Below are 26,703 nucleotides of genomic sequence, written 5' to 3'. Positions count from 1 at the left end.
CACAGGGGCCGACAATCATACAAATGCCATGTCTTACTGAAATTGGCTGTTGTGAGAACAGGGTGTTTGGGGGGCATTTGCATGATGCCATCATTCTATCATCATTACAGTTTGTTATAAACACCACTATATTGGATGAAATGATTATAGAATGAGACAAGAAATATTAAGGGGTCCCTGGTGCTGTCTGAGCTTGGTTATTTTCTTGCAGACATTTCATTACCCAAACTAGATGACAACAACAATGCTAGTAAGTTAATATTCTAGTGCAGTGACGGCGAACCTATGGCACAAGTGCCCAAAGTTAGGACACAGAGCCATATCTGCTGGCACGTGAGCCGTTGCCCTAGCTTAGCTCCAATGCTCATGTACACACCGGCCAGCTGATTTTTGGCTCATACGGAGGCTCTGGGAGTTCGTTTTCAGCTTCCAGAGGGCCTCTGAGGTGGCGGGAAAGGGCGTTTTCACCCTTCCCAGGTTCTAGGGAAGCCTACTGAGCCAACTAGAAGTCCAGAAATGGGCCATTTCTGGCCTCCAGAGGGCGTCCAGGGCTATGGGGGGAGCCATTTTTGCCCTCTCCAGACATTGAATTTTGGGTGTAGGCACTCGTTCATGTGCGATAGCATGCACACACATGCTTTTGGCACCCAAGGGAAAAAAGGACAGCACAACATTGCCCTGTCAATGTTGATGGGAAAAGTTTTGGAGGTTCTTTCATTGAATACAACAGTGTTTACTGTTAGCTTTGTTTGGCAGTTCCTTGATTCATATTGTTTATTTCTTGATTGTTGGCCTGAGGTTAATCAAGATTAACCTCAGGCCAACAATCAAGAACAATACTTTTGTTTGGGGTATTGGATAATATAAACAGAGCAAACCCCACTCCTTACTAGCGCTGATGATTTACCTAGTTTGAATAATGAAAGATTGATTGCAAGAAAACAATCAAGCTCAAAGAGCACTAATGGATACTCATTTCAATCCTGAACTACAAATATTCTCTTTTACTGGTACAAGAAATACTAAATGTACATTTTATCCTGTGTCTAGGCAAAAACCAAGGGATTCCACACCACAATTGACATTGGTGTTAAATACGCAGAAAAACAAGCAAGGAGTTTTGATGCTGGAAAACTCAAGGCTGGACAAAGTGTGATCGGTTTGCAGGTAAGCAAAAAGGATAATGTATGCAGAAATTAATATGCAGAAAAAAAACTTTTTGGATGTTATTACTTATGATTTATACCATATTCCAAAAGATGTAACGAGACTTACCTTACCATGGAGTAGTTTTCCAATAATTCCAAGTTGAACTCCTTTTACACCACACTTGGCAATAAGGCATCTTTTTTTTAAAAAAAAGATGCTCCAGGTAGATTTTTCATCTCAGAAAAGACAAGACATAACAAAGCAGCTATAGCATAGGCTACTTTATTTGTTAGTGTCAGGCCTTGTAGGTAAGATTTGGAATCCAAAGTTATGGTACTATAACTTTGGTATATAAGATTTGGAATCCAAAGTTAATGGTACTAGAGCATTACAGTAATAGAACAAGTCCCCCCACCCCTTAATGAGAACTAGAGGTCATGTCTGAGTCACTTTCCTAAATTGTATTTCTGCTCTAGACTCAAATATCTGTCATCTGGACTGTTATCTTGGTTGTTGCCATCACTCTGCTAAACAAATAATTCCCTCAACACTGTCAAACTATTTATTAAGTCTGTACTACTATTACTGTTAGGTTTTTCTCATCATTCCTGTCACCCATCTCCTTCACTTATGATTGTATGACTGTAACATATTGCTTGTATCTTTAAGATTTTTATAAATATTGTTTCCTGATTGCTTATTTGACCCCTATGACAATCATTAAGTGTTGTACCTCATGATTCCTGACAAATGTATCTTTTCTTTTATGTACACTGAGAGCATATGCACCAAAGACAAATTCCTTGTGTGCCCAATCACACTTGGCCAATTCTATTCTATTGTTGCTTCTTCCTCTTCCTTATGCTAGTTGCATTTACAATTACCAGATATTAGACTCTTTGCATATGTAAGATTTGGGGACAGGGGAGAACAGAAAATGCAAGCTGTGTTCAGAAGGAGAGAGATGACTAGTGCAACATGGCTTTTACTTCATATCAGATGTATAGATATTACCAAAATATATCTGCAAAAGGTTTTGCCATAATTTGGAAAAATTCCAACATCCTCACAGAGACATGGATATTGATGGTTTTTTGTTTTGGTATCATTAGGTAATGTTTGCTCATGAATACCATTTTTGTGAGCTGTCAAATATGGGAGGCAGCCTAGTCCATAAGTCTAACTAAACTAAGCTAAACATAACTAAAGCCAAGAATGTTTAGTGTTCCAGGGAACAGTTAAAGCTAATGGTGTAAGACTTTGAGGTAGAGGTGAGAACATTCTGAAATTTTAAGATGGTGAATATGATAAGGGACAGTTTTTGTTTCTGGGCAGTACATCTTGTTCTAAGCCTCATTAAGAAAAAAAACAGGTTAGGTTTAATATATTTTGTCTTTTTTTAGTTTATAGTATTTGGCATCTGTGATGATATTTTTTGTTTTTAATACTGTATGTACATTTTCTATTTTCATTTAATTTTTTCCATTTTCTTGTCTTGTTTTTTATGCGTATCCATCACATATTTTTACATACTTTTTCTTAACATCAGTTTCTGTTAAATAAGTATTGACCTTACTTCATACCTTTTTAAAAAAATTATTTTCCATTTTTCCAATTTACATAATAATAAGCTATTTTTTTTCCTTTAACAGTTCTGTGTCATATATCTCTTGCAGTTATTTACATTTATGTCTATACATTTTTGTTTCTCTCTTCTAACTAATTATACTACTTATCCCACACCTCATAAAATTCTGTTTCTTCCTTATCTTTCATTTCTAATGTATATATCTTATATATCTTAGCACATTCTAATATCTTATGCATAATCATCTCATTGTTTGGAATATTTTTGAGTTTCCAACACTGAGCATAAACAATTTGTGCTGCTGTTACTATGTGTAAAATGATATATTGGTGTTGTTTCTTTATCTTTTGATTAATTATTCCTAATAAAAATAATTCAGCTTTAAATTCAGTTGTTCTCCATTATCTCCTTATCTGTTCCCAATATTTATTTATTTATTTATTTATTTATTTATTTATTTATTTATTTATTCATCCATCCATCCATCCATCCATCCATCCATTCATTCTATTTTTTAATGCCACCCTTCTCCTTAGACTCAGGGCGGCTTACAACATGTTAGCAATAGCACTTTTTAAACAGAGCTAGGCTATTGCCCCCACAATCCGGGTCCTCATTTTACCCACCTCGGAAGGATGGAAGGCTGAGTCAACCTTGAGCAGGTGATGAGATTTGAACCGCTGACCTACAGATCTGCAGTCAGCTTCAGTGGCCTGCAGTACAGCACTCTACCTGCTGCGCCACCCCGGCTCTATATTACCAATAATACCTTACTTCATACTTAATTGGTCAATAGAGGAGGCATGCATAAGTGCACTAATGTGCCTATCATCCCTGTGATAGTATTTCGTCTTTTATTCTTGTTCTCAATTTTGTTCAACAAATTCTAATATATACTGTACTGTACTGTACTGTACTGTACTATAAATATACTTTTACTATATTATACTACAATACAATGCATAAATTGGCACTGCAAGCCACCCTCCATCCTAAAGTCAAGTTCCTTGGCTTCAGTTCCTTTAGCTATATACAGTAGATAGTCCTCGACTTAACAGCAGTTCATTTAGAGGCTAGTTACAAAAGCCCTGAAAAGAGTGACTTACGAGCACCTTTCACACTTACGACCATAGCAGCATCCCCATAGTCATGTGATTTATGTTCGGATGCTTGACAACTGGTTCGTATTTATGACGGTTGCAGTGTCTTTGGTCATGTAACAATCTTTTGCAAGTTTTTGATAAGCAAAATCGATGGGGAAGCCAGATTCACTTAACAACCGTGCTACCAACTTAACAATTGCAGTTGATTCACTTAACAAATGGAGCAAGAAAAGTAATGAAATGGGAAAAAACAACAAATTTCTCACTTAGCAACATAAATCCTGGGCTCAACTGTGACCACAAGTTGAGGACTACCTAATACCAGTGTTTCCCAACCTTGGCAACTTGAAGATATCTGGACTTCAACTCCCAGAATTCCCCAGCCAGCATTCGCTGGCTGGGGAATTCTGGGAGTTGAAGTCCAAATATCTTCAAGTTGCCAGGGTTGGGAAACACTGACCTATACCACTTTGCTCTCTGTAATTGATGCTTATTTGGATATTAGTCAAACCTATGACAACAAACTTTTGGGGATTTTTTTTCTTTTAAATTGTGTTCTCTAATTGATTGTAGATGGGGACTAACAAATGTGCCAGCCAGGCAGGAATGACAGCTTATGGAACTAGGAGACATCTCTATGATCCAAAGATGCAAACAGACAAGCCATTTGACCAGACAACAATTAGCTTGCAGATGGGGACCAATAAAGGAGCTAGCCAGGTAAGGATTGTCTACTGTATGATCCAGATTTCCTAATCTTCTCTTTGGAATTGGAAAGGACTAACTCTGGTTTTAGTGCATTTTTTTCCCTTCAGTTAAATCTTGGGAAGAAGCAAAATATTAAGGGGCGTTCATAAGGGCACCATTGTGCCTACCGTCCCTGTTCTATTGTCTACTTTTTATCATTACTTATCTAATGTTTTATATGTACAAATTATCACCCTATACTGTAATTGTTTGACAAATAAATAAATAAATAATAAAATACAAATAAATATTCTGAAGGCTTTTCTTTGTATTATTTACATTGCACTGTTAAGTACTGAAGCAACAAGAGTCCTAACAAATTAGTTTCTCCATGTTCTGTGTAGAACTATTGAACAACACTATTTAATGAACTTTAGTTTTACTGGATCCTAGCTAGTTGTACTATTTAAAGACACAGTGGTACCTTGGTACTTGTTGTTAATTGGTTTCAGGCGGTAGCGATGGGTACTAAAAACGAGCACCAAACAAACCATGTGACTTAACACATGACCCTTTAAGCTCCCTGTCTGTACCTCTTCTTATGTCAGCAGCCTTTCCAACATGGCTAACTTCCTATCTGCCCTCTTTGGGCATCCAGAATATCTCCGGGACCGCTTTCTGCCGCACGAATCCCAGCGACCAGTTAGGTCACACAGAGTGGGCCTTCTCTGGGTCCCGTCAACTAAACAATGTCGTTTGGCGGGGCCCAGGGGAAGAGGCTTCTCTGTGGCGGTCCCGACTCTCTGGAACCAACTCCCCCCAGAGATCAGAATTGCCCCCACCCTCCTCGCCTTTCGTAAGCTCCTTAAAACCCACCTCTGTTGTCAGGCATGGGGGAATTGAGATATACCTTCCCCCTAGGTCTATACAATTTATGCATGGTATGTTTGTGTGTATGTTTGGTTTTTAATAAGGGTTTTTAGTAATTTAAATATTAGATTTGTTATATGCTGTTTTTATTATTGTTGTTAGCCGCCCCGAGTCTACGGAGAGGGGCGGCATACAAATCTAATAAACAAACAAACCAATCAATCAATCAATCCCCTGCTTCCTTTTGCAATGACCTTCCCAGCATGGCCAACTCTCTGTCTGTTCTCCGCAGCTGTCCTCCTCTTCTGATAAAGAGTGTCAAGTAACAAATAAACATGTACTGGGACATTTTTGCATCAAAATACGTTAAGAACCAAATTCAGCGAGTTTTGAAGCAGTTGAGTACTGAGGTACCACTGTAGTCCTAAATTTAACAATTGGGGACCCAAATCTGAGAGTAAAATAAGACGTCACGATTGCTTCACTTAATGACCACAATCTCAGCACTCCCTGATGTGGTCAATAAGTGCTTTTATCAATAAGCAGAGTCCCAAGTAAGACTTGCAAAGGTGGGAGAGGCCTATCGTGGACCACTTATGTTTCTCCTCTCAGGAGCTGAAAAACCTCCTGCTGAAACCTGAGCAGAACTTTCAGCCCAAGCAGGGACAATTCATGTACAAATTGCACTGGATAAAGACTTTCTCCACCCTTCAGAGGCACTTCACATGCCTTACCTTACTGCCTTGCATCTCTGCTCTGGAATTGAAAATCCCACAAACCAAGCAGGATTTTCAGTACAAATGCAGAGATTTGCATACATACTGGGCTGGGCTTCCCCCACCCAGATGCACCCACATTCTTTACCTTAATATGCTGCCTCTCCAGTCAAGGTTCTAAAAATCTTGCTTAGACTGCAGCTTGCTTTTCTCTCTGGGAGCTGGCTGAAAGAGCACCCTGTAGGATTTCAGCTGTGGCTGCTTGGATTTGGCGTGGAGATTTTCAGCCATTCCCCAGAGACAAGAGAGAGTCTTCTTGGCAAGTGGCAGCAACTTGCATTGACATTCTGGGGAAACCAGAGAAGTATGCAAATGACAGTCACATGATCACGGTGTGCTTGGCAACCAATCAGAAGTGTCCAGATTGCCAGGCACACTGTGATCATGTGACCAGGAAAGTGATGTGGTGCAACATATGGGCAATTGTTAGAGAAGCCTGTAAAGTTCTCTTTCTTGGGTCACCATTAATTTGAATCAACCTTAAGTGGACAGTTTTAAGTACTAACTATAGTAGTTACCGGTACTACAATCCCTGAAATATTTGTGTGTTTGTCTTTTTAGGCAGGGATGCCTGCACCAGGAACAAGGAGAGACATCTATGACCAGAAGGTCACATTACAGCCCATTGACAACACTACGATTTCACTACAAATGGGCACCAACAAAGTGGCTTCACAGAAGGGGATGAGTGTTTATGGGCTTGGACGGCAAGTGTATGATCCTAAGTATTGTGCTGCACCAACAGAACCTGTGATTCATAATGGAAGCCAAGGAACCGGAACTAATGGATCCGAAATCAGTGATAGTGATTATCAGGCAGAATATCCAGATGACTATCACGGCGAATACCAAGATGAATATCAGAGAGATTACCACGGTCAATACAGTGACCATGGCATTGATTACTAGATCTGCCTCAAAAAGCTCAGTATTAGTTCATTATTTTATTCAAGGAAAACGAAACTAGCCTTGTGGAATTGTTACCCATCCTTTACACATTATGCTTCATGTACCTAAGGAAATATTGCCTTACATAACATTCCTTTCCTTTCTTTGCCCTTTTCTTCTCTAGTTGCCTTTAGTGCTGTAACATTTGCGGTCTACAGCATAACCAATAACAGCATATGAAGTAAAAAGGGATACTGTGAAAGGGAACTTCTATACAGCCAAGTCTTATAATAACAAGGAACTATGCATATTTTTTTTACAATCTTGTTCTGAAATAGGCATTTTACATACTATACCAAGCTTTTTCCTTTGAACTTTTTTATTTACAGCTCCATTCTGTGGCAGTCTATAAATGCCTTTATCCATGAACTTAATTCTGGACCATACCATCAAAATAAAGGTTTTAGTTAATAGTTTAAAATGTTGGTTTTGTATTTGCTTGCTTATCTCCTGAAGTCATAGTAGAAATAATGAATGTGCATTTGTGATTGTGTATGTTTCATCACAATGTCTAAATTCACCAAAATTCTAGGCAACACTTTCTTTTTTAGAAGGGAATTAGTATTAAGTTCTGAGCCCACAAAAATCTTTACGTTTTGAAGGTCATTGACTTTATTTTCTGTGCCATAATATATCCATGTAGAATTACCTTTCCTTTGAATTGTATTTATTGCCACATTTCTCATCATCAACTGATCTTGTTGTATTTTTTATAAATAAATGTTGTTTTCTTGAAGACGTAGAACATGTATTATTAAACAAAAGTTATCAAGGAATCGGAGACAAGCAACTTCAAAATCAAATTAAGTAAAATTATAACAAAGTAGTAGAAAGCAATTGCTTACAGCATGGGTGTCAAATTTGCGGCATTACATTGCCGTCACATGATGTTTCACGATGTTTTTTCCCTTTGCAAAGCTGGGGTAGCTATGGTCTGCGTGCAATACATCTGGCTCATGGGCTACCAGTTTGACACCCCTGGCCTTCAGTAACAGACATGAAAACTACAATATGAAAACTAGAAAAGTAAAAATTCTATGTTAGAAGGGCAACACTGAAAAAGAATTCTATTTAACTACTATTGCTGCTGATTAAGATGTCAAGTTGCCTTTGAAAAAATACTACCCTAGTTAAATCACTTCTTTTAAAATATTTTTTTACTAATATTGGATGTAGAGGCCACACTATTAAACTTTATAATGCAATTTTCTATTGCTACCAAAGGATTTCTCCAATCTAGCAACTATTCTTTGGGTTCAATTGCAGGTTTAACAGAAGACTATTGGATAGTATTGGTGATTTTTTTAGTTGGCTGTTATATTGAAAATTTGAAACCAAAATCCCAGAAATTTCTACATGAAGTACTAAAGGGCTGCAAATACCTACTTCAAAACTTTAATTCAAGGCAATTTTGATACCTTGGGCATTCTAAATCCAAGGTATCAAATTTTTAATTTCATCTGAAGGGATATTTTTTCTCCAAATCAAATCAGATTCGACTCACACCAGTGGTGACTATTCCCGGTTCGGCCCGGTTCTATGAACCTGTAACACCAGCAATGCTGGCAGCAGGAGGCTCTACCCACCTGCCTAGGAAGCTTCTGTGCATACGCAGAAGTGTGCGTGCATGCTCACGAACCAGTAGCGGATTTTAGAACCCACTACTGACTCACACATATCTATAAACCCATCTTTCTTACAGAATTTCAAAATAATTCTATCAATCCCCTTGACAAGTGTATCATTTTATTTATCAGATTGCTGGGGCCTGGGGGGAGGGGGCGGCTGTCAATTTGTTGGAAGGATGGGATTGGAGTTATGAAAGCATACTTGTGAGACCCTCACAAAATGGCTGCTGGGTGTATTGTCAGAAATTACCCACTTATTAAAAGCCAACAAATTGCATTTTTGTTCACCAATATATGGTGGTCATATATTCTTCCAAATAAAGTGGTACCTAATGATACGAACCCCTTGTGATACGAACCCGGGGTTCGAAATTTTTTTGCTTCTTCTTACGAACTTTTTTTGGCTTATGAACCCACCGCGTGACGTCAAAGCTCCACCCATGGAATTCCCTATTGGAATTCCCCACCTCCTTTCTAGCCTCCAGATCGCCCGAAAACGCCGCCGCCGATTGCAAAAACGGCGCTCTGCTGAGCGCCACCGCCCAGCTGTAACCTTCTGAAACAGCTGGGCGCTTTTCGGCGGCCTCCGGAACCCGAACCCGAACTTCCAGGTTCGGCGTTCGTGAGAACGCCGAGAAGCCCCCCAGCTGTTTCAGAAGGTGACAGCTGGGTGGCGGCGCTTCTCGGCGGCCTCCCGAACCCGAAAAGTTCGGGTTCGTGAGAACACCGAGAAGCCCCCTGGCTGTTTTAAAAGGTGACAGCCAGGCGGCGGCGCCCAGCGGAGCGCCATTTTGGGATTTTATTTTTTTTTGGGCACGGATTAATCGCTTTTACATTGTTTCCTATGGGAAACAATGTTTCGTCTTACGAACGTTTTGCCTTACAAACCTACTTCCGGAACCAATTCGATTCGTAAGACGAGGTATTACTGTATAGTAAAACTTCAGCATAATGAACAAGTTACTTCTATGCGTGTGTGAAATCTAACAGTTGTTTACTTCAATTTATGTCATTGGCCTAAGTATGGGGTTGAAATAAATAGCATGACTTGTACTAAAACATTTATGCAAAAGACAATGCTTTCATAATATCTGAAATCTGCTAACACAAGGATTTCAGACAACTTCAGTCATCCATTATTTTCTAGAAATGTCTTTGAGGTCACCAAGGGTCACCTGACATTCTGGTAAACATCCTTGGTATCATACCAGGTTTCTATTTATTTTATTAAAAGTATTTTTGGAATATATATGCAACCCTCTACCCTGGGCGTCTACAGTGTCTTCAATGTATTCTCAGCAGGTATACATATGTACACTATTTTTGAAATTCAGCAGTTTCTGGTGCTTCTGCAGTGTCTTAGAACACATTCCTTTTCAATGAATAGAACTTAAGAAATGATTGCTGCTTAACAAGATTTGACAAGAACATTTTCCCCAAATCAAACTTTAGAATCCAAGTAATTGTAAATACTGTACATATTTGAGGTGGACAACTCAAGGGGTCTTCCCAACCACATATCTGACAATTTTTTGTTGTTGCCAGACCTGTCTAAGAACATTGTCATTGATATTCAATGAAATCATCTGTTTTTTATACTAGTTGTGTGTTTTTTTGTTTGTAGCCAAAGGATTGAAAATTCCAATCCCTCCAAAGATGTTGCTGTATCAACACACTTACGATCCTTAGAAACACAAGAAAGGCTGTCTACTATTGAGCCATAGAAAAAGAGCGATTACTCCAGTCTCTCTTCTGCGTAGTTACAAATAAACTTGTGGTATGTCACTCTTGTAGCCTTGAAACGGCTAGTTGCTGAGTGCCTGATGTGGTCGCCTGACTGGGAGGCACATCCACCAGAACTTTGGAACCAGGTGTAAGTAGCCCTGGAGAGGTCTGTCATAACTTTGAACAGTCTCTAAGTGACCGGTCATAAGTCAAGGATTACCTGTGCACAGCTGCATCTAAATACTAAGAAAAAAGATGTGTGAGTAAACACATTACCATTGTTCATATAATTTATAGCAAAGTGGTTAATTTTTCTATAGGTTATCTAATTAATTAAATTTGTCCATTTATATATCCACCCATCTCATCAAACAAATGATCCTGGGCAGCTACAATACATTCTGGCTTTTAACATTAAACACCTCTAAATTATCATGTTCATTTTTGGGGTGTTTTTGGTTCCTACTGAGTTGCTCTTCACAAAAGATGTACAACAAAATAAAACTATATGGTCATCTAAAAAACCCATCATGATCTTCCAATGCATTCTTTAGCAGAATAAAGTGATTGCTGTGCCACTGAGAAAACAGCAGAACTTGTGTAGGAACACAATCCCTTCCTCTTGGATGCAACATTTCATCTGAAATAAGGAAGGGTGGAACTTGTGACACTGGAACAAATGTGTAGTCATTTTCGGCAACATAGTTAAGAATTGGTACCTAAGATCTAAATGAAATCTATCAAATGAACACCAGATTTGATCATTAACATACTTTAATAAAATATCTTAAATAAACTCTTTACAAAATCATAAAAGCTGAAGACATTTTTTTCACAAAGTGAACGTGGACCAAATAATCTCTCTTAGTGCAAAATATATAAATCAATTCAGGCAATTATTTTTCCCTGATCTTCACCTTCTCTTTGCTTCACATAGTTTTAAAGCCATCTCAATTTCAGCTCTACAATAAAAAAAATAAAATATGAAATTAACCATAACAAAAGTGTCTGTCAATAACAGGAAAAAAAGTTTAGCATAACAATATTTTTTGCATTCTTTCACGGCATATGTTAACGTTTTGAGGATTTTGGGGGGAGAGGCAGAATTGCACAAAAGAGTTGCATATGATGAAATAAGCCAAACAGAGGCATGTATAAACCTAATCAACTTAAAACCACAGATTCTCAGCAGCACAACCCGCCTACTGTATACTATTTCCAAACTTCTAAAAAAGGCACAAGGACCCAGGCCCTCCAGAGTGTGCAGCATGAAATGAAAAATAAAATAAAATCCAGAAATATGACCCCTACGTGCAGATTTTCTTTTCTGGCATGAATAATTTTGGCAGAAAAATTATGGCTGCTACTGGAAATCCCTTGACAGCAAAATGATACTTTGGAAGCATCACAATGACTTTATTTTGCTCAAATGCAAAAAAAGAGGGGGGGGAAAGCTGCACAGATGTTATTTTAAAGCTTATGTTACTATTTTACAGTGAAATTATATATTTGAAGTGGACTTTATGACCCTTGGGAAAAGATTAATGCAGCCAGCAATGCAGTGATCATAGCAGTGTTAATTTTAACAACTTGATACTACTGGAACCTTGTTATTTCTGTCTTCTTTTATTAATATATCTCTTATAACTTTCCAAGTAAAAAACTTTCCAAACTTTCTAAACCCCCAGAAATCATGGAATTCTGCTTCCAGTTCATCCCTCTATGAATTCTTTCTACCAGATACTTAGGGTTTGGCCATTCTGGTTGAAAATGTACACGGGAGCGATTTAGTTAAAAACATACTCCTATGTTCTATTCCACCCAGATTTCAGATGAAGGGAAGTAATACAGGTAAGTCCTCAACTTACAACCACAACTGAGTCCAAAATTTACATCACTTAAGTGAGAAATATGTTAACTGATTTTGCTCCATTTTATGACTTTTCCCACATTTGTTAAGTGAATTGTTGCTTTTAAATTAGTAACACCTTTGTTAAGTGAATCTGTTTTCAGCGTTGACTTTGCTTGTCAGAAAGTCATAAAAGGTGATCACATAACTCCGGGACACTACAAATGTGAATCAGTTGTCAAGCATCCGAATGTAAATCACTTGATCATAGGGATGCTGCAATGGTTGTAAGTGTGAAAAATGGTCATAAGTCACTTTTTTCGGTGCCGTTGTAACTTTGAACAATCAGTAAATGAACTGTTGTTAAGATGAGGACTATCTGTACCACATACAAGAACAGATAACTCGTCCTGCTCTGCTACTGACCCACTTTTTATTGAGGGATTTCTGTTACCAAATTTTAGCTACAACAGAACAGTGCAATCCAGCCATCAGCAGTATCTACTGATGTTTAGAATTGGTTTGTCTCTTACCACAAGCTGCAATTCAATGCTGTATTCATTGTTATAAAATATTCTTCTATTTCTTTCTTTGATCTTTGCAAGCTTGCTGTTCTGATAGACAAAGTTCTGCAAATAATAGCAATATATTATCCAAACGTATTATATTTAATACTATCATTATTTAAGCACTACTAAATTTTAAGCAAAAGTTCTTTGCATTCTGGGATGAAACATATATCATGTAGTAAATGAAATTATATAGCCTTGATCAGTGAAGGGCTACCAAAATTTTTACTACCACACTATGGGCGTGGCTTATGCAGGACGCCCTGCATTTTCTTTCAATGTCTTTCAGTGGAAATTTGGTGGTCTGGGGTAGAGCTTCATTTTCGCTACCCCACAACGTTCCCCCCCCTGTCCGGGCAGTAGCCCACCCCTGGCCTTGATGGGTAAAATACAGTTCTAATAAAAACAGTTCTAATAAAAAGTGGTTCAATTATTTGAAAAACTGTTAAATAAGAAATTCTGTCAGAGAATTAATAGTAAGCTTTAATTTTTGGGGAAAATATCTAAAGGAACGTGAGATGAGAAGAAAATAGTTATGACTGATGGTTTTTTAAAAACAACTATAGTATAGTGGGGAAAATTCTTGAAGTTTTACCTTTATGACAATCACTCAAGCATCTATGAAATTCTGAAAATCTAGAATACGTTTTAATAGAAATCCCTATTAGAAAGTGGAATAAATTTCACAATATATTTGCCACTGTGTTTCAACTGAAAAGTAAAACACTAACCTGGATAAGAATACAGGTGTTTCCTAAAAATGTTTACTATCAACTTTTGACATAACTACTTCATTTTAAAGAATTAACACTTATAAACTGCTTTTGAGAATGCTTACCATTAAATCCTGATCCATTAGGTAGGGTTTATCTAAAGAGCCATCATTTGTTTCTACATCAACAGCAAAGCAAATGAAAAGAACATCCACTGTAGTCTGAAATACTGATAAGAAGTTATGGGCAATGAAATAAGCCAAAACAGCAACCAGCAGCAGTGGCAAGGCCCAAACTTTTAATTCCTGGTGGTAGTTAAATGCCATCAAACCCCCAAAAACGGTGAAACATGCTACAAACACCTATATTAAGATAAAATTAGATTATATTATAAAAGGTAATTCAGCCAAAGAAGGTACCAAGTGTATATAAATACTTAGTATTAGGGTTGCTTGGATAATAAATTTAAATAAATAAGTAAATATACATTTATATAAATAAGTAAATAAATTATGATTATTATTGGTTTTATGACATTTTAATAACATTTTCACCTAAACCTTCCATGTTGTCTCAATAAATATTGGTTGACTATTTTCTTCACTTTTGTTTGGCGTTTCAGTCCTGTCATACAGTATGTTGCTCTAAGTCAGTGCTTCTCAATTATTTTCTGTTACTCCTCCCGCCCAGAAGTAAACATTTCTCATCCTAACTCTCTGCCACTACTGTAAATAGCATCAACCCGTCAGTGGCCTGACCTGCCACCCCCAAATTGTGCCCCACTGCGGGACGCGTGTCTGGACACTTGTACCAGTACTTCTGTCGCATTCCTCGGCATTGCGTCCAATACAGCCCATTTTAAAAGAAAACGTCTCACAAGTTCGAGAAGTTTGATTGAACTTGTGAGACTTTTTTTTAAGAACGGGATGCCCTGAACACAATGGTGAAGAATGTGACAGAAAAAAAAAGCACATTCCCCCGTGCTCTGCGCCCCCAGGAGAGGTGCCCCACTGCTTTAAGTTAACAGAAGAAAATATCTTCATTGTTTTAGTTCATTCCTTAAATTAATTTGGGTTTCCCATGAAGAGGCATCCATCTCTTCTTCCCGTCGCTTGAACAATCGGTTATCTTCTTTGAACTTTTTCTCTCCTAAATCCAGATTTCCATTGTGATGGAAGCTACACTGTGGTGCGGGAACTACAGTAAGTCCCCATTGGATACCACAATCAACATTATGTATGTACCATTTTAGGTCTAATCTGACTACAAACGTATATTATAATCAGATGAATTTAAAAAAATAAGAGAGGAGAGGTTCTGCCCATAGGAAGATCCAAGGCTAAGATAACATCCAAATGCACACTATACTTTGACACAATTACCAGTCCAAAGAATACTTTTGTACTTGCTCTGATTGTCTTAAACATGGTCATTCATGGTTATGATACATATTTTACTGGCTTCCAGAGAATAATTTAATTTCCATAAAAATTTGAATTTAGCCTTGAATCTGACTGATGCTTCATATGGACTAAACAAGATTTTCAATTAGGGAAAAAAGGTTAATAAAGTTTTACCTTTGCAAGAAAGACAGCAAAGTCACTGAAGCAATTGATTGCCATGGTGTTAGTTACATTTTTTGATAAAATAACACTGGCATCTTTAGCTGAGGTACAAAAATTTGTCCCATTTATGATAGTTGCCACATATGCATTCTGCAATCAAAACATTAATTGGTTAAATAGCAGAAGTAACAAGACAGAAAATAGGAATTAGTTGGTCAAAATTATTTTTATAATCTTTGTTTTATCCTACTGTGGAAATGAAATTACTTGCATAACTTTTAATCTAATTGTCAAAACCTATATATCATCCAATTAACAATATTTTTAATATGAGGACGATCTTTTATTTAGAATTGTGGATATCAGTAAGTTTCATTCCTCAAGAACCAAACTAATTATGTATATAAATAGGAACACCCAAAAGTCTATAATAAGCTATAAACATCCTTATTTTATGTAGTGAAAAATGAGCTATTCTTGTCCTCTTTAAAAGAATTTTCATGCTGGTATATTTAATAAGTATTTAATAACTGCAAAAATTATTCTTAAAAAGAAATGTGTAGTCTTTTAATGCTCAATTTGGAATTAAAATTCTGATCGTGGGCATGAATGGAACTGAAAATACTCCCAGCATCTGTTAAATACACCCTTCAACAACCTAAGATTAATGTTTTATTTCTACCTTTTTTCTTGTGCTTAATTTTTTGGAACTTGTGAAAATTAAGTCAATGATTTATTTTCATAAGAGGGTTGGGAAATATTAATACAGAAATATTAATCGATGTCTATAATAAATAATACTAAAATAATACAGTGTAAAATACACAAACATGAAATCAGTTGTAATCCATGAAACTTCAACGTGCTGCCATGGGGAGGGGGTGTAATATGACATAGAAACATAGAAGTTTGACGGCAGAAAAAGACCTCATGGTCCATCTAGTCTGCCCTTATACTATTTTCTGTATTTTATCTTACAATGGATATATGTTTATCCCAGGCATGTTTAAATTCAGTTACTGTGGATTTATCTACCACGTCTGCTGGAAGTTTGTTCCAAGGATCTACTACTCTTTCAGTAAAATAATATTTTCTCATGTTGCTTTTGATCTTTCCCCCAACTAACTTCAGATTGTGTCCCCTTGTTCTTGTGTTCACTTTCCTAAACACTTCCCTCCTGGACCTTATTTAACCCTTTAACATATTTAAATGTTTCAATCATGTCCCCCCTTTTCCTTCTGTCCTCCAGACTATACAGATTGAGTTCATTAAGTCTTTCCTGATACATTTTATGCTTAAGACCTTCCACCATTCTTGTAGCCCGTCTTTGGACCCATTCAATTTTGTCAATATCTTTTTGTAGGTGAGGTCTCCAGAACTGAACACAGTATTCCAAATGTGGTCTCACCAGCACTCTATATAGCGGGATCATAATCTCCCTCTTCCTGCTTGTTATACCTCTAGCTATGCAGCCAAGCATCCTACTTGCTTTCCCTACCGCCTGACTGCACTGTTCACCCATTTTGAGACTGTCTGAAATCACTACCCCTAAATCCTTTTCTTCTGAAGTTTTTGCTAACACAATGACAATGACTTCCTGAACACACCACAGTGTATCAACATTTTTTTTAAAAAATCATCTAAAATATTGTGCTATTAACTAGCTCAACTTAAATATTTTAGTACTTTTAAAGAAATACTGTACATTCCAACATGGAGCTTTAACAGATATTATTCAACATCTTTACTTATGGGATGAATTTTCTAAAAAGTAATTTGTGGAGATTTTGTCTTACAAAATTACAACTGCTTGCAATTTACTCCCCAGAACTGAAAAAAATTCTTCAATATTATAGAATAAGACAGGATGAAACAGCAAACAAGGAACCTCTTTCCCATTTAAACTAATTTTCTTTTATCTCTAATTGCCTTCTGTATTCTAATTCAAACTCCCACCCTTGAGGGCAGATTCCAGGTGTGCATAATCTGAAGAAAAGGCAACAACCCCCCCCCCCACTCCCAAAAAACCCATAGCATACAAATCTTTGAACTCTTTAAACTCTAATAATTTCAATACTCTAGAACTAATACTTAAGTACAATCTTTTGCAAACTGAAGCAGCTGTCAAGATAACACTAAAAGTAACAAACACTGATTCTCCCAATAATTGACTAAGTTAACGGCATTTTGTTAAGATTTAACTCTTTCTCTGATTTATATATCATAACTAAATTTCTTGATTAAGGGAGTGTCACAAAAAAGTAATCTTCAGATATTGACAGTTTAAATTTATTCTGGATTTTAAAGTAAATTACTCTGGATTTTCACTCTGGGTTTTTTGCATTAATATGCATGGGAACCAAAGAAACAGATAAATAAGGGATTGGTTTGTTTACATACTTCAAGTTTAGTAGGCGAAGAAAATATTTAGGAAAAAATACATCTACATTTCCCAATACAGACAGAATGTCAAAGGTCTTGGAAAAATTGACCTGATGGCTTCATGAGAAATGCTATATGGCACAGGTCCAACACTTTAAAAATCCTTCTTGTGAAAAATAATTGCTTCTTTGCGTCACAGCCAAATTCTATCTTCCATTCTAAGATTTATAAAATTGTCCCAGTGAAAGGAAAAGCACCATAGCAACAGAATCCTCTTTGGAAAGAAACCGAAAATAAACCAGGCACACAAGTACGTCTAGCTTCCAATCCACAGCCTGCCTGCCTTTTTAGAGTGGTTGGCCAATATCTCCCACTATGTAGAGAGCTCTCCCAGAGACCTAATGGTGCAGCAAAATGAAAAAGTAAATGATCCATAGACTGTGATAAATGGAAGCGGTAGAAGGAAGTAGGGTTTTTTTAAAAAAATAGCAGTAAAGGAAAATATTGATGGGATAATAACACAGCCTCTTTCAGATAGGTGCAGGGAACAAAACAGCTTTAGCTTGAAATAGCAGCATTATTTGAATGAATAATGGTGAATACAATGTGAATAAATGCAGCCCTACAGTCAGTTCTTAATTACATGATGTGGCTACTTTTCCGTGTTTCTTCCCTGGATTTGTAGAGAAGACAGAAAGTAGAGATATTTGAAGTGTATGACACTGGACACTGGAAACAATACCAGTTAATACAACTCCCTAAAGTACTCACAAATTGCTAGATTGACTTTAAGCATTATCACTAAGAAACCCCTCCGATTAAGAGAGAACAAAACAATTGTATCTCTAGAACAGAAGTCAGATAAAATTATCCATAGCCTACAAGGTAACAAATTTCTGCTCTAACCTTAAGTAGGTAATTATTTTCTTCTTTTGTCTTAGTGGTCCCTGATACCTTCCAGACATTTAATCATCATTAATATGTAACCTTCCCTTGTTGATGCCCAAACTAAGCATCTCCATGGGCAGATGGAAGGGCTATAAATTAAAGTATGCCTAATTAAAGTACACCCTTTGTGATTCAAATTCCAGAGTCAGTCTCTACTGCTTGAACTCACCAGATTGGGATTTGAAAGAAAACTTGGTGCAGTAATTACTGGGAAAATTTTTATTAAATAGGATTCAGTTTATGGGCAGTCCAATGCCTTCCAACTTTCATGTCTTACAACTTCAGTACCTGTTCTGCAAATTCTAAATTTTCCAGAAACACAGGGAATTCAGAAAACAAGCTTAAATGATCTAACTCAGTGATGGCGAACCTTTTTCCCCCTCGGATGCCAAAAACGTGTGAGCGTGCCATTGCTCAGGCATGAGTGCCCACACCCATAAATCAATGCCTAGAGAGGGCAAAAAGGGCCTTCTCTGCCCCCTTCCCCCCAGACGCCCTCTGGAAGCCAGAAATGGCCCATTCCCAGACTTCCAGTGGGCTCAGTAGGCTTCCCTAGAGCCTGGGAAGGACGAAAGCTAAGAACGAACTCCCAGAGCCTCCGTGTGAGCCAAAAATCAGCTGGCTCGTGAGTACATGTGTGTTGGAGCTAAGCTAGGGCAATTGCTCACGTGCTGGTAGACATGGCTCCGCGTGCCACCTGTGGCACTCATGCCATAGGTTCGCCATCACTGATCTAACTCATCAGGCAGGTATTGCTTCGCATAAGTAGTTCTGCCGATAGCCAGAGTCTCAGCCATAAATGGATTAATAGATTAAAACCAGCACCTCAAATTGTACCATCTGGTAAACAATGCAGGGTCTGCAAACTAGATGTTATATGCTCCTAATGCAGGCTATACATTTTGGACCAACTGTGGTTTCCAAGAAGTTTTTAAAGGCAGACTCAAATTGTGCATTTTACTGTGGTCAAATTAGGTGGTTATATCATGCCATATATGTACACAAACTTCCATGACGATGGATCTAGAAGCTTTCCCAAGCCATAAAAGCTGTTTCTTGTGGATGGGGAGAGCACCTGGAACTTCTTTATAAAAAAGCACCACCCCTCCACATAAACCACCTAACTATTTAAGTTTGTTGCCTTTTATAATATCTATCATAGGACCAGTATTAATTAACGTTTCTATTACTTCAACTGAAAACAGACCCTTCCATGGATATCGGCTGAAATTACTTCTAAGGTTGCCTTCATCTTCCAATTGTCTTCTCCCCTATTTTCCTTATTGCATTGGACAAGGAAATAATGTTTCACTAACACGAATACTGCATATGCTGTCTCACTGATTTTAACTTCTTTCCCACCAGAAAAAGCAACAAGAAAAAGTTTCCTTTATGTCAAACAATGGCAAGCAGCAATCTTTAGTCAAAATAAGAAGAAGGCTTACAGCAAACCAATCTTGCTTGTAAAAATCAGGACTCAACAGAGTGATTATATTATTATATTGATATGCATTCCATATCTAAAATAATTCTGGGGAAACACACCTGAAAAAAATGTATGCAATAATGCTATTTATTCCCAGATTAGAACAGCTCAGAGTATGATACAAATAATGCTGTGAATGACATTGATTTGAACGAAGGGGTTTCCTTTAGATTTTTACAGAAACTGATTATATTCTCATTTTGCAAACTATAATTCACTAGGTGCTTATGTTTGACAGAATGAAATAATCAGATTTAGATGCATTCTAGTTTAGTTAAATCGGTCATTATAAATCACAGTAGCTATTCTACTACCCCATGTATCAATGAATAGGCCTATTGAACTCAATGTGATTTATTTCAGCTAAGATTTATAGCACAGTCCTGTAGGCTTTCTATAAAATCAGATGGAATGAAAAGAGCAAATAAAGATCATCTTTCTTTGCTAGTGGTGACAAAACTGGGATAGTAACTGCCTTGGAAACATTACTGATCAGCATAACATTTCTTTTTCATGTGATTTTCGTTTTTATGCATGTGATATTATCCAATTTATATAATATACCTGGTTTAAATATCCAAGAAATCTTTCTAGGCACCAGAATTTGCAAAAACAGTATTGGAAAATATGTCTTGCACACACATTCTCCTGGGGGGAAAAAAGCACAAGTTGTAAATTAATTATAAAAAATGCCAGAATTTAAAAAGCAAGTGTTTCAAATACTTCTAATACTTCACACTTTTTATGCATGGTATACAAGATTCATATTCATCAATTATAGTCATGATTCATGAATTAGCTTGAAAAGATTTTGGAATCTTGGGATTAAAACTCCTGTAAAGACAAATAGCAGCTTTAGTACTTTGGATCTGGGTGGTAAGTCCCCCTTTTGGGGTTCAGGGTAACTTTGAATGGCTGCTAGGCAACCAATTGTAAGTCAAGGACTATTTGCATCACCAAACAAGTTTATGCATACTGTATATAAAACTAATTTATGAAGTGTTACGAACCCAAGGAAATATTGACCAAAAGTTATGCAACACATTCATTTGGGATTCAGGCTAATTAGATCATGGAAAGCAGCAATTAATAAAAGGAAAACCATTCATTGCTTGGCCCTCTTCTTCCTGGCTGGCATCCAGTAAACTTCATGAGCTCTGTCCAGCAACTCTCCCCTCTTAAGTTTCTTTAAGACCTTAAGAAACAGGTGCAGAGTGCTCGGATTATTGGCCAAAATTACCAAGGAGGGAAAGTAAATGTCTAAACTTCCGTTTGCTTCTCTCCCCCCCACCCCCCGCAAGTTAAAACTCCATCATATACACTTATGGAAAATGTCAATATGATGAAGGGGAAGAAGTGGTTTTGGTTTGCCATGCAGATATTCCCAAAGTACATCATTAGTTTGCAAAATATTATCAGAGCATACTTGTCTTTTCTTGACACCTAAATTATAGCTAACGGCAACATGAATGAGAAAAATGCAAGCCTGCACATTTTCCTGCTACTTTCTGGTTAAATCGACCTATGCGTATAAATTTAATATTGCATACTTGTCAGCCTTCCATTTTAATATATGAAGTTCTGGAAATCTCTTTCATTTTGTCTCACTGGAACCTTAATTACTCAAAGGGTCATGATACTTCACATGAACAAAGTTGAAACATCAATCCACATTCCCTCCCTTTCTGACCCATTCATAATAGACATTTTCATCTTCTCCTCATAGATAGAGACTTAGCCTAAGCAGACCTTTTTAGTTTGTGCAGTACTTTTTTCTAGCTATCAGGGATTAGGAGCAAATCATGAGGATATGGATCCTCTTTATAGTAAGTCTGTTACAATGGAATTTATTGCTTTTTAAGCTGTTGCCTGCTGAGATAAGGCTAAGTTATAAAGTCCAATCTAAAAGTAAGCAAATAAAGAAAGACTGCATTTGCATTCCTTACTTAGATACAACATTTCTACACTTATTTGCCCAACTGCTATGCTGTGGTGTTAGAAATTGAAAGTAGGAGCCTACCTTATTTTTCAGAATGTTATAAACAGACAATAGAATAATCCTTGGGACTCTCATGATTGGGATTATAAGGGACCCTTTCACAACTGTTCCCAGATGATAACAAAAAAGAAGTGATATGGAACTCAGGATTGGATGACTTGATAGTTTACACTTATTTCTGCAATGAAAAATAAACAAGCTTGATACAGAAAATGAAATATAAACACAATATAACTACCAGAATATTCATCAAATAGTTTGGAAATCCTTCCAAGTGTTTACAGTTCCCATTTTATTTTCCCTTTTTCTTTTCAGTCTCTTTATTGTCCAGCTTGACCCAAAACTATTACTGACAATTGAGCTTCAAACCAATATGAGCCAATCAAATCCTGAAATATGCCCCCTCCAAATCTTTCAAAAAATCTTGTGTTAATACATTTTTAAAGCAACTAAAGTGTTTAATACATCAGTATAATACATGATGAGAACAACACCACACAAATGATATTTAATTTTATTTAAATCAAATTTGTACCTCACTACACTACTGACAAGCAAAATATGGCCATACTGCTTGAAAAAAAATGCACAAGCACTTGGGGTGCTTCTGGCTCCTTTTTTGAGAGAGGAATTGTTCATTCTTTCAGCTCTTACTGTACACTATACATTGATTTGACAATTCCCTCATATTATGAGGCCTTTGACTGAATAATGTTCAATATTTCTGCATAGATACTGGCTGACTCAGGTCTCAGTTCTACACGGAGGATGCAAATTTAATTACTTTTGGGGATCCCACTTCTATACCCTGGATGCAATTTGATTATTTTTTTGATATTTTCCTTTTGGTCTTAGGGAAGCAGCATCTATTAAACATCTTCACATCCCTATGAGGGCTATGAATTGGGGTTTTATACTTGCAAAACACTCAGTCCCCGAGTGTGAATTGGGTGGCTATATACATTTTGTTAATTGATAAATAAATAAAATAACACTTTTGATCAATTTAAATTTTATCATTTTATCCTTTGTTCATTCAGCCAATTCCATTTCAGAAGCTACACTATACAGGTAGTCCACGACTTACAACATTTCATTTAGTGACCGTCTGAAGTTACAACAGCACTGAAAAAAGTAACTTATGAGCAGGGGGGTGTTCCAACCTACCTCGCTGCCAGTTCACTCCCCCCTCCCGTGCTGCATGGCTGTGCCTAGTAACAAATGGGTGCAGTATGCACAGATAGTACAATATGAGCCCTGGTGGTATAGTGGCTAGTATCAGTAATAGGTTTCCGGGGGCATTTGGGGGGAGGATGGTGTTCCAGTAGGGAAAATGGAGCTGCATGTGAGATTTGGCTTCTGCCAATACGCCAGAAGCGAAATCTCACACGAGGATGGTTGCGCGCATGAGATTTCACCAATTTTCAGCGGTTTTTTGTTTCTGTAACGTCGCCTTGAGAAGGGTGGCATAGAAATCTAAGAATGAATGAATGAATGCCAAAAATCAGCAAAATCTCGCATGTGTGTGCCCTTGCGAGAGATTTCGTTTCCAATGCATGCACAGAAGCTGAATCTTGCGCAGACATGCACATACCTGCCTGCCAGACACGCTATTGCGCCTGTTTCCAGGAGCGTACTGGTAGCGCAGGAGACAAGTAACCCTCACCTGGTTAGAATGCAGTATTGCAGGCTGGCTCTATCCACAGCTAGGTGTTCAATCCTGACCGGTTCAAGGTTGAGTCAACCTTCCATCCTTCCGAGGTTTAGTAAAATGAGGAGCCAGTTCGTTGGGGACAACATGCTGACTCTGACAACTGCTTAGAATGTGGTATAAAAGCAGTGGTCCCCAACCTTTATGGCTCCAGGAGCAGGGATGATTTTGTGTGTGCAACCTAATCCTGTGCATGCGCAGATGAACCTTCATGGGCTCACCTGCTGCTTGTAAAACTTTTAAGGCTTTTTGTTTATTATAAAAATTGCAAAAGAAGAGCAAGTAAGAAACACAGAATTTAGAATTAAGCACACTCCTATTTAACCAATATTGAATACTACAACATAGTGAAGTAGACTAAACTGTTTCAAGAAACCTTATTTTGTCAGGGCAAAAGAATACCCACTAAAATGCCTGCTCTAACATAAATTCCCAAGGAGCCACAAAAATTTCTTATTGCTACACTACAGCTTAATGGCTGCACTGCTTTCCTGTGTTTCAGCATTTTCAATAGGAAATACCATAGACGTGGTATGCATATATTTCAGTTACCAGCCCACAAGTCTATATAAGGATAATGACTGGATTTCTGTATAAAATAATTATTAACATATTTCAAATTGTTTTAATTCTATGTCTGAAATAGTTATTTTTATCTCAGCTTCAATTGAGATACATAAAAATGCCTCTTAATAAGCACACATTTGAAATTTCATAGTTAAATTAGTACAGAAACCAAGTGTACATTCATATATTATATGGGATTATGCATCAATAATAGTTAACTTCTTATGGACATTAAAAGAAGAAATTGTCTTTGCTTGATTACCTTTTACTTGTAAGATTAGATAATTAATGTGCACAAACTGTATGTTCTGAAATGTCTAGGAAAAGGTCTAGAAATTTTTTAAGTGATTCTAACCAATAATTTCCTCACCTCTTTCTTGGCAAGGAAAAACTGGAAAAAAACCTGATATTCTTCTTTGTATCTGCAGTAAAATCAAGCCAAATATACAAAAAGTATAAAGCACTCAATCCTTAAGCAAAAATAATAGGGATTTAAAGAATGCCATCAGCTGGTCTACTGACACATATAATCTTCTCTAGCATTGCAGATTCAGGGTCATATAATATGCTGAGGCTAGAAACTAGGGCAATTCGCATGGTGTTTCTAGTGGTGCAGTCATGTATGACATTTAAGAAAGATTGAAGGAAACATTACTATGAGAAAATGCTTCTGGCCTGCTGTCTTAGCAACATTTTCCTAAACTGTCTTCATGGTTGATATAGCATAACTACTGTTATATGCATTCTATTATTCTTGTTGTTACGTTTTTTAAAAAAACATTAATTACATTTGCTCTTTATTCGCTTAAATCTGAGAGGTACTTAATCCCATCGCAGCAGCTTTACAAATTCAAAGGTAGCTCCCCGTATTCCTACTACTAATTCAAACAATATTTTTGCTACAAAATAATACTGGGAAGAATATTATTCAAATTTTAGAAATGGTGATAGAGGATAAAAGTCTTCCCCCAATGAGAATCAATGAATATGATGCCTGAGTTGGGTCCTCACTCATTGCATGTTTATTGAAGTACTCTGCCAATCAGTCAAATTTCCCAAAATGTATTATCTATTAAAGTAAAAATTTAGCTATATGTTTGAATATGCAGAGCCTATTTGCAGAAACTATATAGCATACTGTTATCTGAACCAGCGTTTTCATTACAGTTTCTAAGGAATGTATCGTTCATCAAAAATAAAAAAAGGAAAGCATGCTTCATTTTTATTGTTTTAGGTCAAACAGATGTCTCCTGCAATAGGTAATCCAGCTGAAACAACTCACAACCCTCCCCAGTTTAATTCTGCTTAGGAGAAAAGAGCAGAGTGCCTAATGGACTATGTAGTAAGGAAGCAGATTTGCAAAACTAAAGTCTCTCCAGTTTCCTGTAAATTGCTTATTAGCTAAAAAGGAAAGCTTTACACAGACTGCGATAAACAAAGCTCTTGTTCACGTTCCTCCGACAAAATATGTGAATAACACTCGGTTTTTTTTTCTTTTCTATATTTATAACATTGTTCTAGTGTATCGATTCATCTCATTTTCTACAAGCTGACGAAGCAAATAATAGGAAGACACATCAACACCACATTTCCCTCTGGAAGTGTAAGGTTTTTGATTAAAATGTCGTATAACTTACAATTATCAGAGTCAAGTTTAGTTCTGACATGAACTAAATTCAAATAAATAAATAAATAAACAAATAAATAAATAAATAAGACAAAAAGAAAGATATTCATTAGAGGAAATATTAGTCAAATCAACATTTCTTGCCAGAATTAAACTAGTCCAAAATTATTTATCCTATGCATTCTGGTTAAAAGGATGACAATAGGATGCAGTGTTAAAAATTAATGTTTTATGAAAATGTTGCTATAATTCTGTGTGTTCTAAAAGTATCTTATGTTCCTTAACTATGACATAACTATCCTTAGTTATGTTCTAAAAACAATGTGCCTGAAAAATAAAACTGTTTTCTTTGCACACCGAATACAAATCGAAATTACCAGTACATATTTTGTAATAAAACAAAATTAAAAATATTATGTATCATTGGATATAATGTAGTGTGAATTCCTTCTTTCTCCTCACCAAACTACTGAAGTAAAATAAATACACCATGTTGACATTTTATGAAAATTATGAAACAGAAAGAATTTAACCAAAATCCTTCATATCCAAAAAGGGTGAGGCATCCCCGATATAAATAGAACTGAAACCTTATGAATAGTGATTCCGTAATGCACAAGCTCAACCCCTAGGGCAGTGATGGCGAACCTTTTCTCCCTCAAGTACTGGTGTGCCCACACCCATAATTCCCTGCCCCCATGCGTCCATGCACAACCCTCATTTGGAGCCTAGAAGGCCTCCTTGAAGCCTCTGGAAGGCGAAAACATCATCCCCCATCCCTCAGAGGCCCTCCAGAGGCCAGAGCCCTCCCAT

The 26,703-nt window shown here is 37.0% G+C and overlaps 2 protein-coding genes across 3 annotated transcripts in view; one reads left to right on the top strand and one right to left on the bottom strand.

Annotated features, from left to right (window-relative positions):
• Window positions 1-7,857, top strand: part of CNN3 (calponin 3) — a 43,065-nt gene extending 35,208 nt beyond the window's left edge. Inside the window, exons 5-7 of the mRNA XM_070746522.1 lie at window positions 1,051-1,167; window positions 4,414-4,560; window positions 6,735-7,857. Coding sequence (XP_070602623.1) covers window positions 1,051-1,167; window positions 4,414-4,560; window positions 6,735-7,082 — 612 coding nt within the window. The 3' untranslated portion in view covers window positions 7,083-7,857. The remainder of the gene's footprint in view (window positions 1-1,050; window positions 1,168-4,413; window positions 4,561-6,734) is intronic.
• Window positions 7,858-11,230: 3,373 nt separating this feature from the next.
• The window catches only part of SLC44A3 (solute carrier family 44 member 3), a 42,484-nt gene continuing 27,011 nt past the window's right edge, over window positions 11,231-26,703 (bottom strand). For both annotated transcript variants that reach the window (XM_070746519.1, XM_070746521.1), the window contains 6 exons: window positions 22,007-22,163; window positions 20,551-20,634; window positions 15,183-15,320; window positions 13,731-13,967; window positions 12,857-12,952; window positions 11,231-11,436 (listed from right to left, as the gene is read on the bottom strand). In XM_070746519.1, the coding sequence (XP_070602620.1) occupies window positions 11,431-11,436; window positions 12,857-12,952; window positions 13,731-13,967; window positions 15,183-15,320; window positions 20,551-20,634; window positions 22,007-22,163 (718 nt within the window). In that variant the 3' untranslated portion in view covers window positions 11,231-11,430. The remainder of the gene's footprint in view (window positions 11,437-12,856; window positions 12,953-13,730; window positions 13,968-15,182; window positions 15,321-20,550; window positions 20,635-22,006; window positions 22,164-26,703) is intronic.

This window comes from Erythrolamprus reginae, chromosome 3, assembly GCF_031021105.1.
Source record: "Erythrolamprus reginae isolate rEryReg1 chromosome 3, rEryReg1.hap1, whole genome shotgun sequence".
Lineage (NCBI taxonomy): Eukaryota > Metazoa > Chordata > Lepidosauria > Squamata > Dipsadidae > Erythrolamprus > Erythrolamprus reginae.
The sequence above is the reverse complement of the archived record's forward strand: the minus strand, read 5'-3'. Positions and strand labels throughout refer to the sequence as shown.